General features: G+C 38.5%; 1 protein-coding gene across 2 annotated transcripts in view; it reads right to left on the reverse strand.

Annotated features, from left to right (window-relative positions):
• Positions 1–18,023, reverse strand: part of STK3 (serine/threonine kinase 3) — a 137,280-nt gene that overhangs the window by 72,767 nt on the left and 46,490 nt on the right. For both annotated transcript variants that reach the window (XM_068672338.1, XM_068672340.1), the window contains exon 7: positions 1,203–1,340. In XM_068672338.1, the coding sequence (XP_068528439.1) occupies positions 1,203–1,340 (138 nt within the window). The remainder of the gene's footprint in view (positions 1–1,202; positions 1,341–18,023) is intronic.

Raw genomic sequence — 18,023 nt, forward strand, 5'->3', positions numbered from 1 at the left:
GTTTTATGTTATCCTCATTGCGGAGTTGACTGATTTAAATTTAAAAAGCACAACTTCCAACTTAAAGACAGAATAAATCTATCACAATAGTCTTAAAAGCAGAAGTTTCAGACAATCAGATTCTTATATAGACTGGTAAAGAAAATTAAGAATAATATTTACCAATAGCAGTGAAGAAGCTTAATGAATTAGTAGTCAGGCAAGTAAAAGGAGCAACATTTTTCACTTGCCTTATTAGCAACGAAAGCTTATTTACAGGAAATTTTAGATTCCATTTCCATCATCAAGGAACCTACTATAGTTTTTCTAGAAATGGACGTACCTTGTTGGTGTTTTTTTTGGTTAGTGATGGATTTTTTTTTCCTCCCAAATCATTACCTTTGTTTTACAGCATCCAGACAGACATGCTTTCCCTTAGTTATTTGAAGGCTGACTGTGGCAGCACTTGAAGGAAGGGGATAACACAAATAAGGGGCCAAAGGAGGAAACTTTCTTCATTTTTTTCTTTGTCCCACGTGCACTGAAATTATGTCTATTTCACAATACTAAATCTTTCTTGATAGATCAGTCCCTCCTGTTTCATTTCTGTAGTTCTTACAAACTTTTCTGTTTTATTTATACTTCAGTGCCAAAACAAAACAAACAAAACAAAACAACTGTTAAATTTCCAAGCACTAAGCAGCTCCACAAGCGACCTGGCGCATAGGTCCACACTGCCTACTGTGGCTCCAATTTAAAAGTTGGGGTAACTCAGCACAAGAACAAATCCCTTATACTGTCCATCTGCATCAGACCCTTCTAGGGCACAGAACAACCTGTCTTGTTTAATTTGACGTGACCAAAAGGGCAGATTGAGTATACTCCATGGGTGGTCCACACCGAGGGGTCACCTGGGCTCAGTTCCTTTACTTAACACATGCCTAAACCCTGAGATCTACTGAAGGCAGATCTACCCATCAAACAAGAATACAATTTTGATAGCAAGAACCAGCCCTAAACAGTATAATAAGAAATTCATTGTTTAGAAGCAACAAAGGAAAAATAAAATGATGAAGGAGCTGAAAGGAAAGGCTAAGAAACAGAAAAGAAATAAGGCACAACAGCAAAAATAAGGCTTGCTTTTAGAAAATTTCAGTTCTGATTTAAGACCGGGGGGGAAAACACGGTAAAACTTGCATTTCCTCAGAAACTTAAATACTGACCTGTAGCAGCTGTGTTGCTGTAGCTCTTTGTTCAGGATTTTTCACTAAGCATTTCTTCACAAAATCTGTGAATTCATCAGACCAGAGCTCTGGCTTCCGAAAGGTTGGAGGAGGATTTGTAGGAATCATAAAAATAGCCTAGATAAAAAGCAAACAATAGCAAGTTAAACAAAACACATCAGCACAGCACCAAAGCCAAGGGAATAAATTGCTTTATCCACCTTCCTTATCAGGTTAAGAATCTGGAAGACAAATTTTAAGTAGGCTAGGATTTCCACTCAGATTGAGATTCAGGAAGCAAATCCATCTGCTACTAATGTAGCTACTTCCCATTAGATTTTTCCATTTAATCTGTATCCCACTGAGCACATCACTCTCCATTTTATCTATTTCTGTTTATCAGTCTCGAGAGATGATTCTGTTCTTTTGAAATTTCATAGTAGAAATAACGGCACTGCTCATTGAAACAGACACAAGAAAATTACCATGAAAAGACAAGTTCACCTTCTCAACTCTTAGCTACATTTCTTTTTATATGAGAATTGCTCAGGAGGGTTGGCAGGACTACTATTCGCTCCTGCATTCATTATTAGCCAGTTGTAGTTTTAAAACTTGCTTTTCCTAAAATGATTTTGAAACAAGTGCTGTAAGAGTTAAGGCCTAAATGATGAGAAAAATAATCAAGTAACTTGCCTATTAGCAATTAGATTTTATTTGAATTTGAAAAGGCAGCATTTTAACTAGAAATAAAAATATACGCTGTTGAGAATCATACCCAAATTCTTCAATTAGAAAAAAATGATTTATTTTATATATATGTATGTGTGTGCATATATATATATAAAGAAAACTCTCTTAATGGTAATTGTACCATTTGTTTTTATGAGAGGCCACTGTAAGATAACTGGAAATTCTGAACTTCCATCTGTAATACCAAATGCATACAGCATCACTTCTGAAGATTTACGCATGACAGCAAGACACCTCTTGAAAACCAGGTCTGCTGACAGAAACAAACATTTTCTCCTCCTCCTAACAGCAGGCACAGTTTCGTCACTTTTTCAAAAGTGAAAGGAAGTGGAAGATCTGTAAGCCTGCAGTCCTTCATCTGTTTCTCTCTACAAGCATAGACAGAATTACATACTCAGTGGAAAAGTGAAAAGTGCAAAAAAAATGAAATATGCACACCCTTAACATAGTAGAGGCAGCAGAAGATTCAAACCATTTGAAACATGGGGAGAAGGAGGAGAAAACTTCCCAATGTTATACCCATCGCTTCTCGAGAAGCTTGACTGGTCTTGAAAGAGTTTAACTTTTTTCAAAATCCTTATTCTAAAATTCTTGCATGTGCTGAAGAAAGGCAGGACCCATACAGAATGATACAATTATTTATTGTATCTTAATGATAAATTATTTCAGTATCGAACATTTTATTTTAATTCAAATACTTAAACACGTACAGAACTTATTTCACTATCTAACACCGCCCAATACAAACATTACAGGACCTAATTCAGGCATTTTGTGCAATAAATTAAGATGCATGCTACCATAGCTTCCTATTATCAGTGGACAGCCTTGCCAAGTCAGTGAATGAACCCAGAAGTAGCACTCCTTTACCTTGTCATTGGCCATAATTACTTATTCATGATACAAGGACTGCCAGCACAAATGAAGTGCTCCTGGTAAAGCAGCGTAGAACAAATTCAGCTGCTCCTGTCCTTGAAAGCAATGATTTCCCTGAACTCTGAACTGATGATTTTAATCTTATCTGTAGCTACTCCTAACAGCTAGCTCTGCTAGCTATTCAGTAGCTATTGAAAGCACACAGCTATGACAAAACTGGTGACTTCTGTTTGTGGGGTGTCAAACGTATACCTCCTATTTGACAACAAACATTGACCTTTCTCAGCATATAAGAAGAGCAGCTCTGGAGTTGTATTGAGCTCAGATGTGCAGAAAGAAAGTTTTCCAGAAAAGTATTTTGATCTACTACACAGCAGCAAAGAACTGTAACAAATAACTGACTTCTGAATACCTTACAAAGGACAATGACAAGTCAGAAAAAAATGAATCATACTTTTATGGCAAGCAATACAAGTTATAAAGGGAGATACTCAAAGCTGTTGTCCTAAAATGACATTTATGTTTTGTACGTTTGCTAGAAGCGCCTAATGCAGAAACATGTAGACTTATTTAATGCTTAAGCTGTAGACTTCTAAAAATCCTCATATGTGATATGAGCTGTGTTATCTGAAAAAAAATGGATTACATTAAAATTTTGTAATACAAAAAAGCATAGAAATTAGTTCTTCCAAATGCGTAGTCCAACTTGTTAATTAGGTCATGCACTTGCTAGTGCAAACTTCTCTCATTGCTCCCCTTTCTTAACCAGCCTGAAATGCTGGACATCACATTCAATCCCACCTTGCCTCTTTACTTCCTAATATTGGTTTACATGTTTCTGTGCATAAAAGTTAAGCTCCCTTTCTCCTTCAAAACCATCCACAATTTAGCTTCTATTTATTTCTGTTTCTTGCCAAGAAACTCGCAAAGGAATCACCAGAAGATTATAAAGCTTGTCCCAGACCTCCTGGAATAAAACCAAAATTCTTATCTAACAGGAATTTATTCCTTACTTTTTGTTTTAACTTCTTGTCAAATACATTTTTTTTTTTTATCCTAACAGAACTTCATCCTATTTTCACAGAATCACAGAATTTCTAGGTTGGAAGAGACCTCAAGATCATCGAGTCCAACCTCTGACCTAACACTAACCTTAGTCCTCCACTAAACCATATCCCTAAGCTCTACATCTAAACGTCTTTTAAAGACTTCCAGGGATGGTGACTCCAGGGATGGTCATTTTAAAATAAGAGACATTTCACTTCTTTCTTACGTTCTTCTTTCATCTTATCCTATGTTTCTCTGCTTCCTTTGCTCTCCTAACATGTTACCTGTAGCAATTTCTTGCTTCCACTCCACTTCTAATTTTCTCTGAAAGTTTCCTACAGCTATTATTGGTTAGGTACTTAAAGCTCTAAATAAACAAATTAATAGATAGATGCCACCACTGTGGCACCAGCTAGCACTGAAGGCATCCTTCCATCCACCTTAGAGCCAATCGAGGCACCGCTGCACCAACTGCAGGACACATCAGGGGAAATTGTTCCACAGACAGGGCTCTGACATACTAATCACAGAATCATCTAGGCTGGAAGAGACCCCCAAGATCATCTAGTCCAACCTCTGACCTAACACTAACCAGTCCTCCACTAAACCATATCCCTAAACTCTACATCTAAACATCTTTTAAAGACCTCCAGGGATAGTGACTGAACCACTTCCCTGGGCAGCCTGTTCCAATGCCTCACAACCCTTTCTGTAAAGAAACAAACAGGGTTAATTCTTCTCTCTCCCACGTTCAACATCACTTTCCACATTTCCCTGTGTGAGACAGGCTGGCAAGCCTTACTCAAGTAATGCATTAAATATGATCAAGGCAGTGGGACTGAAAAAGTCTCAATCTTCAGTTTTAACCATTTAGTCATCCTTTAAATAAATCTCTAAGCTGTGGGATGTCAAATCTCAGGCCTTAGGGACCCCGATAGCTTTACCTGTGTTCATCTTTGCCTGTCTAACAGAGACCACGTGCTCTATTTATCCTGAACTGCCCTTGCCACTCCTAAGCCTCAAGCACAACTCCGTTCTGCATCGTCTTTACCATGGGCCTCTGAGACGAATTCTACACTCCTCGGTGAAACCAGATGAACACAATATATACAACAATATAATATTTGACAAGAGAATAGGGCCGGAGGGACACTGGAAGTGCTGTGCTGAAGAAAAGAGACATTATCTAGGTCAGCTTTCAGTGGCCAGCTCTGGGCACTAGGCAACATAACCCAGTTTCTACCAGAGCTATTGCCCAACTTACTCTGGAAGCACTTATCTGCCCACTAACCAGCTGCTGCTGCAGTTAAGCTGAATGTTGGACAGAGGGCCAAGTCCCTAGTGAGAGCAGAAATGAGCGAGTCAGCATATAATTTTCTTTTTATTATTATTATTATTAAAGGGCCCAGCGTTTTAAAATAAAGCCAGGCTGCAAACATTTCATTCATTAAGGTTCTCTTATGGGCAATTTTTATTAGCGTGAAAATGTAATGAGATGAATTAGGAAATGCCAAAAGAAAAATGAGATCCTCACACGCTGCATTTGGAATTCCCCAATCAGAAAACCCTTGCAGCTCGTTCCTCCTGTCAGTCAGGGTAACCCATCTGTATTTCAGACAGCCCAAAAATACATTAAGTAATCAACAGTAATTGATCTACCAATCATGGTAGAAGTTTGTTTTTTAAATAAAAAAAGCTCCTAGAATAACTTTTCTCTATCACATATTTAAGTAACTTGTAATAAAGGCTTTTTATTTCTTGTTACTGTTATTTGTTCTGCTTCATTTATGCTACTGAAAAATAAGCAAACTTTCTTAGATTGCAGAAATTTCATCATTTTCGTGGTGTAAAATAGTATAGTTAGCACCAGCAATTATGGTTTTTTTTTAATTAATTATTTTATTTTTAAGAAACAGGGTAAGGATAGAATACAAGACATCCATTGGCAGTTTGTGAATCCATAGATTTTGGCACCACACTATACAAGGTTATCAGTCTCATACACAACATAGACTCCAACATACATTTAAACACAGTAGCACATTTCAGATTACAAAACACCGTTGAAGGCTGAGGAGGTGATTAGATACTGAATGGTGCAACATTTTGTTGGTTTTAGAAACAAATAATCAGCTGGGAAAAGAAAATCTTTTCTGATTTACATCCTAGAGCTTCTCCTCTTGAACAGGCTTCACAAAAGCTACCAAAACATGACTGATTATTCAATTATACACCTCAATAACTGCCTGGAAATGAACCAACAGCATGGACAAGAAGGGAGAGGTACTTGTAGGTCCTATGTGGGTTTTGCTTTGCTCAAATAGCTTCTCTATTTGTTTTGGCAAAAACTTGGCAACAGTGAAAAACAAGTTTACTGAACAACCCATTGTGTGCTTAACAACAAGGAAGTTGGTTCCTGTTCTGTTTCAGTGCAAGTTTAATGTAATTATTAGAAGCATCCTAATTACTGCCTTCCTTTAGCCCACAAACACAGTTGGTGGAGACCTAGCATACTCACCCTCTTTTACCCAGAATTACAAATAGGTCTTGTTCCCTGATAGATGATCCAAACAGATTTTCAGTATCCCCAAGTTTTGATAAAATCCTTAACTGGAATCTGAATGTGTGACTGATTGCATGTGTTTGAAAAGCTTATCTTTGTGTGTCACTACAGTACCCCACAGCAATTTTTACCTTTTTCCCTCAGCCGCATACCAGTTCTAACTCATCCAATTACACACACACCCTCCCGAGTGCTGCTATTTATTGACCTCACTGGCAACAGAGAAGTGTTAACGAGACTGAGATGAACTACTCAAATCAAACCTGTGCATCCACTGGCTCATGTAATGTCATTTTCTACATTTTCACTGACTCACCTACTTCTAACAGACATTGCTTGAAGAATTACACTGCAGTAAAGTACTCGCTTCAGTTTTGCGCAAGAAAAGCTGAGCAGTTTACCCTGAATTAAAGAGCAGAGAAATGCTAAAGCTATCAAATTAAGAAAATTGAATTCACTTATCACTAACATTTTTCCAAAACTGTGTCATAAAAGCATCTTCTGAATACACTCCAGACTGATCCAGCCACCCAATGGATAACTGCTTTTTCAATATCTTCACCAAAGCACACCCTTGTTTTAGGCTATCAAAGAAGCTGTTCTCCATTTATAAATATATATATTTTTTTCCTCATTAGAGTTATTTTGAACATATCAGAAAAAAAAAGGGTTCCCTATTAAAATCAGACTTAGTCTTGATCATCATTGATTAGGGCATGGTGTTATACATATTTAAAAAAATAATTTCACAAATTAGCATGCAAGTCTGTGTGTTCACCTCCACTCAGAACGCTGACATGTAGATGGCCCCACTGTGCAGGACATCATTAACATGAGAAAGAGACCTTCACCCAGGTCCCCTGCTTGCTTCTGAATTGTTTAGCCATTGTCTTTGCTGGACAGCAAAAAAGAACAAAGACCACAGCCTGAAGACGCCAACAGTTTGTTGAGGTTTTGTTTTTTTTTTCCTAGAAACACAGCAGGACTTGCAAAAATTAAGCTATTATACATCTGAATACCAGCTCATTGAGCCTCAAGCAGCTATTAGCCACAAATTAATAACAGCTACATGACTGTAGTAGCAACGCTTCTGGTACTTCGAGACACTCATGTCTCCACAGAGCTAAACAGAGCACTTGCCACCTGCCAGCCTGTCCCAGTGACAGTCCTAGAAGCAGATGTATCACTCAGACCTCCTGGCAATACCCTTCATAGGCTCCTCAAGTCAAGGTAGCCCCTGAAGGTCCAAGTAGAAGTAAATCCAGAAGGTTCAGCTCCAGTTTCTTCTGCTAGCTCAGGCTGTGCCACTCTACGGTTGTGCCCACCCTGAGCTCAACTCCACATGCGGCCTAGCACCTCTGCGCCATTCCCAACTTCTAGCAGGGTAGAGAACACCTTCTAGGATGTCACATCATCTTTATTTGCAGGTCCTTGCTGTGAAATATCAACTTATTCCGGATTTTGTTGCTTGCTGTTTTCATGATTTTTCTTAGGCCGTCAAACTCTCGCCTGTGCTCACTGTGGGCTTGCAGCCTGAAGCAGACAGACAGGAGCTAACAGGCCACGTTGTGCTGGGATCTTGCTGGTGGAGTCCTCCTACATCTCACATTTTCTTAATAGTATATTTTGAGGTCTCACTTGCTCTGCTGAACTGGCTGAAAACTAATAAAGCAAGGAAAAAGCACTAAAAATGAAATGGGAGGACTGTCACTAACGTGTGACATTTCAGAGTACTGATACATGAATTGGTCCAAATACCAAACACAAAGAATACAGTAAATTATCTTTCAGTCAACATTAATAATGAAGTACTGAAAGAAAAATGTTTTGAAATCCCATCTGAAATAAACAGCACTTAAATTCTTCTGAAAGCTGGATCATTGTAACGGAAAGGAAAGTTCTCCCCTTTCACAAAGCTTGAAAAAGGGACAGTGCCAAATGTTTAAAAAAAAAAAATACTTCCAGCAAGATTGCAATTCCAACATTAAGCAAGAACTTGAAGATTTCTACCACGATTCATTCAAAAAGTCACTTTCTTCACAGAGTTAGCACTGGCAATTCATCAAACTGAAGAAGAAACTCGTAACGGGGTGCTGGCATACCCGCCTGCCTCTCCAAGCTCCCAGTGAAGCACAATTATGAACACAGTCCTCAAGAAGGTGAGGTGTAGGTGGAGATTTAGTCCAGAGACCTGGACAAACAATAATACAGATTTTTTAATACTAAATGGTGGGAAATCTAACATATGGAACACTTAACATTTATATTAACCACCATACAGAACATTCAACAGCACACAGTGAAAACGATATTCCATTTATTTTATGAAAACATGACAGACACCTCACATATTAACACCAGTAGCATTATTAATGCAAACAAAAAAATGAAAACTGAGGGGAAAAAGAAAAAACGAACACACCACAGCTGTTACCAGTGGTTTAACAGCCGTTCACTGGAATGGCTTCTCTGCAAAGATGACCTTTGCTGTTCAAAGCAAAGTATGATGCATTTCAGATGTAAAGCAATAAAGTAATAAACACAGCGAGAAGACAGATAATGGAAAGAATAATCAAATGATTAACAACAAAGATGGGTTACTGAAAGATAAGACACACATTGACCTGTATATTTATTATTGCTAGTAAATTCATAACATTTTGACAGCGTTACAATAGGTCAAGAATGTAAAGATACCGATCTCAAACATTTTGCAATAGCAGGTGCAATTGTAAACCCACTGCAGAGAATCAGCATTCACCTTGATAACATCATCCCACAACAGCTGCTGCAAAAGACTCACATCTAAAATGAATTCTTTCTACTTGAAGGTGACACTTAAAAAAAATTTGCTTTCAGTTTCGAAAGAATACTACAGATAATTTGTTTGGTGACAACTCGACAGTCACCACTGTAAAAACCACAGGTTAATCCAGACCAGGGGTAAGTTCTTTTGTTTGTAAACAAGCTCACTCATACAAGAGATTTTTTTTATTTTTTTATTTTTTATTTTTTTTTAAGTTATGACATGTCATGGGATTTAAGTTTTAGCAAATCCTGAGACAAACCTGCATCAGCGTGCTTGAAAGGCAGCATTTATTGCACTGGCTGTTATCCAATTAGCAGTAACAAGAGGAAGTTCCCACTACTAATTCACATAAAGGACTGTGCCACCTACATGTGTGCCCATTATTCAAATCCCTTTTTATGCTGAGTAATAAGAACATTTATCACCACCAATCCTTTCCCAGAAAAATCCCTCCTGCTTACTGTGCAACTGTCAGTTAAGTCACTAATTTATCCATTTTTTTTTGTCGTTCTTTTTTGTTGTTTTTGTTTTTAATTTTTGATCTCTCTTAAATTATCACTTTTACCATCCAAAGAGATCTGGAAGCAACTCAATGAAGTACTTAACCAGGCTGCCAAGAAACAACTTGCGTTATTCTCCATATTTTGTTGCTTGATTATTCTTCTTACTCTCCGTTCAAGTCCAGCAGACATATCCAGATCTTTTCTCCAGGCAATGCAGTTAAATATTTCCTCATGATTTGGGAAAGTTTTCATGACTTTTGCCTGCAGGTTTTTCAGCCATTATCCTGTCCCAGCTTTCCATCTTATTTTAAAATGGCATAAAGATTTTTTCCATCCAATTCAGCAGGGTTCAATTTCCTGAACCCAACTCTTCAGTACAAAATATTCTTGAAATCTGCCCTTCACATGAATTTCATCCTCCCGTTTCCTTTTTTTTTTTTTTTTTTTTTAGAAAAGTAACATTAAGTCTCCATTTCACCTGCAATGCTACAAACTCACTGAAGGCAGTAAAGTTGCAACAGAAGAAAGAGCAATCTGACCCTCAGTGTTCATCCCTGCAAGGTGAGATGGCAAGTCTGTAAAGCAGCACGGTAAGTCTTTTCGAAGCTTGTACAAATGAAAAATAAAGCATCAAAATATCCATAATCTAATGAAGGTTTCTGACTACGTACTAACACTTGGTTGTGGTTTTTTGTTTGTTTGTTTTTAAGTAAAAAAAATTACACAACTTTTTTTTTTTCAGACATTCACTGAAAACAAAATCATTCCAGGCTACTCAAGATTTTTTTGCTTAAACTACCCCAGGCATCTAGAGGTTTAGAATATATATAAAAAACACCATGTAAAGGATTTTTCAGAAAAATATAACTAACTTGTGAATAATTCAAAAATAAGTACAAAACCACATAACTACTTAACATTTTATTAATTTTTTTATTGACACATTTTACTGAAAGATCACAGCACCAGTAATTACAAATCCACACATTTTTGCGGTGTGCAGGGACAAAAAACTCACCATGATTTAAAATAATAAGCTGAACACTACCACAAAACACGACAAAAAAAAAGTCAGTAAGTCATGCAAAAGTCCTCAGGAGTTTCAATCACCTGAAAGAAGCTGAAGCATTCAGGCACTACCTATGAGAGGATTCAATAGCATGTCCAACAATTCCAATCATCAAAAGGAAAACTCAAAATGAGCCACAAACTAATTCATTATCATCATTCTGAGTACACTGCATCAACACTGACCAAGAAAGATACACTTAACTAGCAGCAGCAGGAGGGAGGATGTACGTGCTTTTGGAGGTCTTTTCAAGGGTGGGAAGAGGGGTTTGGTTGGTTGGTTGTGGTTGTTGTTGTTCCTCTCTTGATGGAAACATCTTGCTATCACTTAAATTCCAATTTGCACAGAATCTGAGAGGTCTAGAACATGAGCACGGAACATTACCAAGTAGTTTTGTTCGGCATTGAACCTGAACAACTTGTTTCTTATCAGTCACAAAACATGGGAATTGTTCTCAAAGTACAAGAGACTCAATCCAGGGAATATTCTTTCGATTAATTTGTTGTTCTTTCACTATAGTTTCCTTCTACTGCTGATTCAGTAGTATTTTGAAGTTCACAGACATAGCGTTGTATTGCCTATAATGCATTGCCTTAAAGGCATTACATCAATTCTGTTATCCAGCCTAAGAAACTTACTTTCCATCCAAGAAAACCACAACAATATAGTTTACTTTAATAACAGAATCTTTTCTCTTCTTCCCACAGTCTTTTCCATAGTTTCCCAGAAAATGAGGCAGTGATTACATCCAGAAATACATTAACATTCACTAAGACATGAAGTGGAAAAACTGCATTTGCAGTTTTATTTACTAATAGAGGAGTCAAAAAGTGAGTAACTTATATTTGTGAGAAAAAGCTGCACTAAATTGCCTGGCCAGTAAACGTGAAACTTCTGCCATAACCACACACAGTAGTAACAACAGAAGACATTCAAGAAATATGCAGTAGTTGTTCTTTGTTTAAGACACGTTAGACCTCCAGCAGTAGTATTGTGTTCAGTTTTAGGCATCACACTTCTGGAGAGATGCTCACCAACTGAACGTGGTCCAAAAGAGAGCCACTAGAATGCGTGGATATTTAAAAAACCACAATCTGCAAGTAAAGCTTGAACGAATTAGGATTGCTTAGACTAAAGAGGAGGTGACTATAGTGTGAAACATGATAATGTCTCCAACATGTTAAATGCCACTTTAAAGGGGGAAAAACAATATTCTTCAAGTCTATAAGGAACAGAACAAAGAGCTAACGAGTTTAAGTTTCAGCAAAGAATATTCAAGATTAGAAAGTAGGAAAGTCTCAAACTAACTGAAATTAACTCTATTCTACCAAAAATCACACACGAAACAGCTTCAGAATGGCACAATGAAAAGTGGTGCATGATTGGAAAATCTTTGCCGCCACCACCTTCCCATTCTCCCAGTGTTCACACAAACCATCCGCACACATTCCCTAAACGTTCACTCAACAAAGCCTGAAGAGGCATGGTATTTTCCCCACATCTAACTTACAAATTCAGCAGAGTGGCGCATTACACAACGATGAAATGAAAGAACGAAGTCTTCCCAACACTCCATGTTGTCCTTCAAATTGTTCTCTCTCCCTGGAACAGCTCCTCGGCTTCTGATTTTTTGTGGATTATGTTAGGACCTAGATCTTAGATCTAAGAGTCAATACTTCAAAAAGTTACAAAGAACACAGAAGAAAACAGTCACTGAAACTAGCCATGTCACAACCAGTACAGAACCTTGCTAGAAAAATGATCTCCACACCGTGACTGTAAAAGCTACAGTGGCTGACTGCTCACGGGGATCTCCAAAGGTGATGTTGTTAACAGCAAAGGATAATCATCATGTTAGGGCAAACCACGTAGGCAAACAGAACGACCACACCCACCAAAAGAAACATAAAACACTAAGGGGCAATTCTTGAAACAACATTCGCTGTTTCCTACTTCATTCACGAACGGCAACCAACAGGAGTTTGGGATCGATTTTTGCTTTATCTCAAGGTGAAATGACTCATTCCTTTGCAGTGTTCCAACTACGAACAAAAATTTAACTACAAGATTTCAGATATTGAACACATACAATCCACTGAAATAATCGAGGTGTGTAATTAATTACAGAAGATTTTATAATTCTGACTAGACCACTAGTAACTGAACACTACCCAGTAGTATTACTACTAGTGACTAGTAACTGAACACTACCTCCTTATGTCTCAAAGCTTCCATCTTCCTTCAAGCAAAGGTGGAAAGCACCTTCTCCTGTCTGTGCCCCACTAACACACAGTATTATGAGAACACAAGACTCAGAAGTGTGGTCTTTCCAGATGCCAGGTATGTACAGAGAACAATATTATTCTCCTTACCTATTGGGGAGAGCACTGGAACTCTTAGCTAGTTTCTCAGAAATACCATGTACAATGTAGCCCCTTAATTTCATTTTTATATTAGTGTAAATGTTATCTACAGCCCTTCCTGTAAGGGAATGCAATTACTAGTGCAAATCTAGCTTTTTTTCTCCCCTACTCTGTAGGCCATGATGCAGATACAAGCTGTAGGAGGCCTAATGAAGTACAGTCTGGACATTTGAATCACCACGTGAAAAGAGAAGTAGAACCATAATACAGTATTACTTACACAATGACACTAATCTTGCATTTTAAAATATCACCTTTTAAAGCCAAACTGAATAATGCAACTAAAAGAGCAAAGGCAAAGTTAAAAATTCAAATATACCATTGGAACTGATACTTGATGGCACTTGGTTATTTTGGATGCAAGCACTGCTCTCTGGAACAGAGAGCAGCAAGAATGAACCATGTAACAGCAATCAAAATTGATACTACCAAATCAGTCCCAACAGAGGTAAAATAAAACACCAAATCCTGGACAGTAATCAAAAAAGTTATCTTCCTGAAACAGCAATGCCGCTGATGAAATTTGAATTGGTAACAATTGGTCATGATTTAATAACTCACAGGCAATACAACCTAAGGAAGATTCTCCCAGAGGGGCCAAAGCTCCAAAGAGAAAGCACACACAAAATCCAAATGCCATTTTTTATTTCTAAGAGGTAAGACACTAACAGGTAAAGTGAACTGTGAGCCAAAAGTTGGCTCCCCATATTTTCAGTTTTATTTATCAAACTGGAAAAAATCTTTCCAACTTTCTCTTTTCCTGTATAAGACCAAAACTATGAGATGTTCTGTTTGTATTACAATTACACTAATTCAATGCAGGTCACTTGCTTTTTACTGAGTCCAGATGACATTTAGTAAACTAAACATTGGCCAATTAGCTTAAAAAAAGGGGGGGGGGGGGAGCTCTGATTGCCGCTGGGTAGGTCATACAGTGGCTACAGAATACAATTGCTTGAATTACATTTTGACTAACATCAAAACATCGAACTGAAGCTAAAAACTACTTATTTTTCCTGCACGCCTTCTGGATTTCTCACATTTGGATGTATTCATTTAAAAGCCATCTCTTCCTGCCATCCCAGTAGGTGATAGACAGGAACAGACTCACCAGAAGTTTGCTGTTTCCTCTTTCTCTACTCATTTTTTTTTAATGTATTTTTATTATTATAAAAACTACAAACAATGTAGTTTCCACTTTGTTTTTAATATCCCAAGTGGCTAACTAACCTTCTCAAGCCTGCTCATTTGAACTTCCCGCAGTAAAAAAGAAAAACATAGCCCTGGAGATTTGGTGAACACTAAAAATAATAATTGTCTAAGCCTCTTCTATTTCTGCAATAACATTTGTATTCTTAAATCAACCTGAACTGACATGTAATTAGCCATACAATAACCTTTACTGATAATGCAGAGAAACTAGTTCCAGAGGGGTAGGAAAATCCTCAAACTTATCTCCAAAAAGCAAATAAACAGTATGTCTTTGTTAATGTCTTATTCATGATCAAAGGCAGAGATTATTCTGACAAAACCACTAGCTATAAAATAACTAAAACCTGCACTACTAAATAAAACAGCAAGTTAGACCTACTGTAACTGACTGTAAATCTATCATTGATATTGTTTCTACCCATTTCTGCATTTGACATGCTTTTTTCAAAAGTTTTACACTTCTAAAATAGTAGTATCAACTGTTAAAAGTAATAAGTATTTTAAAATAGTAGCCCAGTTAGTAGCTTATTCTACTCTGCATTGAATGATGTGAGTTTGTTATTATTTGCAACATCTCAAGGTGTTTCTATCCATCTTTACTTTCTCCCAACATGACCCACTTACTTTTTAAACAAACTTCACCAAATACAGACAACAGATCATAACGCAATACACACTAATTAGATGGCATTACTGATCTCCAAACCTGGTCATTATCTTCACAATACCCTACATCCTAAGGGAAATAACAGAGTTCAAGCAGATGAACTCCTTAGTTGCATGCACATAATGTCACTCTAAAGTATTAAAAAAAGTGAATTAAGAAAAATTTGTAAAAATTTCATCAAGAAAAAAAAACCCAAAATTTAAAATGTAAAATTTTGAACCTAGAAAAATACAGATACTGAGATAAAAGGTTCGTAGTAGTAGGAACTGACCTCCAAGTTTCTTTGCTTAAACCAAGTTTTAAGCAAATATGAAGGCAGAATATAAAAAAAAATAAAAAGCAGGCATCTATTAAGATTCCCAAATTACTTAACCTAGAATGTTTCATTTCAGCAGTGACAAAGTCTTATAGGTTTTGGTTCTGATCCATGCTCAGTGTTGTACTGCCTTGTCCAAGCACTCTACTTATTAATCACATTTTCTTAACTTTTCTAAGGGTCTCATTTAGCCTGTTGCATTTTGTTCCATTCAAAGACACTTATCATAGCTTCCATAAGTGAGTGATACTAAGGAGAAAAAAAAAATCAAAAGCAAAGCTCCATAACTGTAGGTAGAGACAGAAATAACATTCCTTCACAAAGAAGCTTAGGGAGCAAAAATTTACAACCTGTGTTACTGGAAAAATTTCAGTTCAGCGATGCGGCTGTTGTAATCACTCAAGTATGCAAACAATACAGCAATGGCTCAAGCAGTGACTAGAAACACTGATATCATATAAATGGGCCATATCATACCCTTAATTCCTAGCAGCTTGTCCCAGGTTTCCACAAAAAGGCCTCAAGGCAGAAAGGCTAGGGAAGAAATCTCAACTGCAGAGGTTCTTCAAGACATGGCAGCTGTATACAGTTACATATAAATGCCTTCCTTCATCCTTGAACAGATATGTTGATATTCATACTCCTGGCTCTTCCAGAAATAATGACCAACTTCCAGTGAACTACACAGTTCACATGAAAAGCAGCTCAAAGAGCACCTTGTCAAGAGTTATCTCACTTGAGCAGCCTCTGAATAGCATCATGTTTTGCAACAAATTCGTGAATCTATCAAGCAAAGGTTTGCAGATCTGAGAAAGATATGCTTTGAAAATGCTGAAGATCTCACCTCTCTCTTTCTCTCTAATTGTATGCATTCATTCATTCCACTCCAACAGCTTCACAGAAATGCATCTATCCAACACGATGGTCCTCAGCTTGAGAAAACAGTATTTAAAGAGCTCCATAGAGCAGACAATAGAAGCAAAAGAACTTGACAGGCAAATAGAAAAATAAAGCACGCCTGACATCTACAATGTTAGCTGTGGGATGCATGCAGTTCTGGAAAAACATCAGCTGGTTAACTTCCCCATGTAAGAAAACAGCTTAATCCTAATGAAAGATGGCAGTACGAGTAAGAAAATTAACTGAAACGTTGCATTCCTTTTTGCAAATCAAAGGTCAACAAAAAGGAGGATTATATTAGAAGGTGTAGATGGAAGCAAATGGCTACAAATTCAAAAGAATTTTTGAGAGATGCCACAGCATCACAGAGTGGCTGAGGCTGGCAGGAATCTCTGGAAGCCATCTGGTCCCACCCAAAGGAAGGTGCCCTGGACTATGTCCAGCTGGCTTCTGAAAGCCTCCAAGGAGGAAGACTCCACAACCTCTTAACAACCTGTTGTACCAATGCTCTGTCACTTACACAGTTTAAAAAAATAAAAATTGAGTCCTTATGTTCAGAGAGAGCCTCCTAATTTCCAGTTTTCCCCACCAGCCCTGAGCACCTCCACGGATGGCGCATCCACAGCTTCTCTGGGCAGCCTGTGCCAGGGCCTCACCACCCTCTGAGTAAAGAATTTCTGCCTCATATTTAATCTACATCTCCCCTCTTTTAGTTTAAAGCCATTCCCTCTTTCCCTGCCACTACAGCCCTTGACACAGAGTCCCTCCCCAGCTTTCCTGTAGCCCCCTTTAGGCACTGGCAGGCCGCTGTAAGCTCTGCCCAGGGACTTCTCCAGGCTGAACAACCCCAGCTCCCTCAGCCAGTCTGTGTAGGAGAGGGGCTCCAGCCCTGTGAGCATCCCCATAGCCCTTCTCTGGGCTCACTCCAACAAGTTCATGTCCTCCTTGTGCTGGGGGCCCCAGAGCTGAATACAGGGCTCCAGGTGAGGTCTCATGAGAGCAGAGCAGAGGGGGACAATCACCTCCCTCACCTTGCTGGCCATGCTGCTTTTGGTGCAGCCCAGGCTACGGTTGGTTTTCTGGGCTGCAAGCGCACATTGCTGGCTCATATCAAGCTTCTCGTCTACCACCACCCCCAGGTCCTCCTCAGGGCTGCTCTCAATCTATTCTCCTCCCAACCTGTATTTGTGCTTGGGATTGCCCTGGGTCCCGATACAGGACCTTGCACTTGGCCTTGTTGAACCTCACAAGGCTCACACAGGCCCACCTCTCAGGCCTGCCCAGGTCCCTCTGGATGGCAGCCCTTCCCTCCAGCGTTTTGACCACACCACACAGCTTGGTGTCATTAGCAGACTTGCTGAGCATGTGCTCAATCTCATTGTTCACATCAACAACAAAGGTGTCAGTGGCTCATGTTCAACTTGGCGTCCACAAGGATCCCCAGGCCCTTTCCTGCCAAGCTGCTTTCCAGCTGCGCAGGCCCTACCCTGTACTGGAGCACGTGGCTGTTCCTGCCCTGGTGCCTTCAACATCAGCCTTTGATGCTACTGCAGAGCAGAATCTTTCAGTACAAGAAAGAGAAATTCACTGTACTCTTAATCAGTTCTAATTGTGATTAGGGACAAGATAAAAAATACCTTCTCCACTTGCAAAGCTGAAATTATGTACCTGCCATATCACAAAGCT

This window comes from Anas acuta, chromosome 2 (genome assembly GCF_963932015.1).
Source record: "Anas acuta chromosome 2, bAnaAcu1.1, whole genome shotgun sequence".
Classification (NCBI taxonomy): domain Eukaryota; kingdom Metazoa; phylum Chordata; class Aves; order Anseriformes; family Anatidae; genus Anas; species Anas acuta.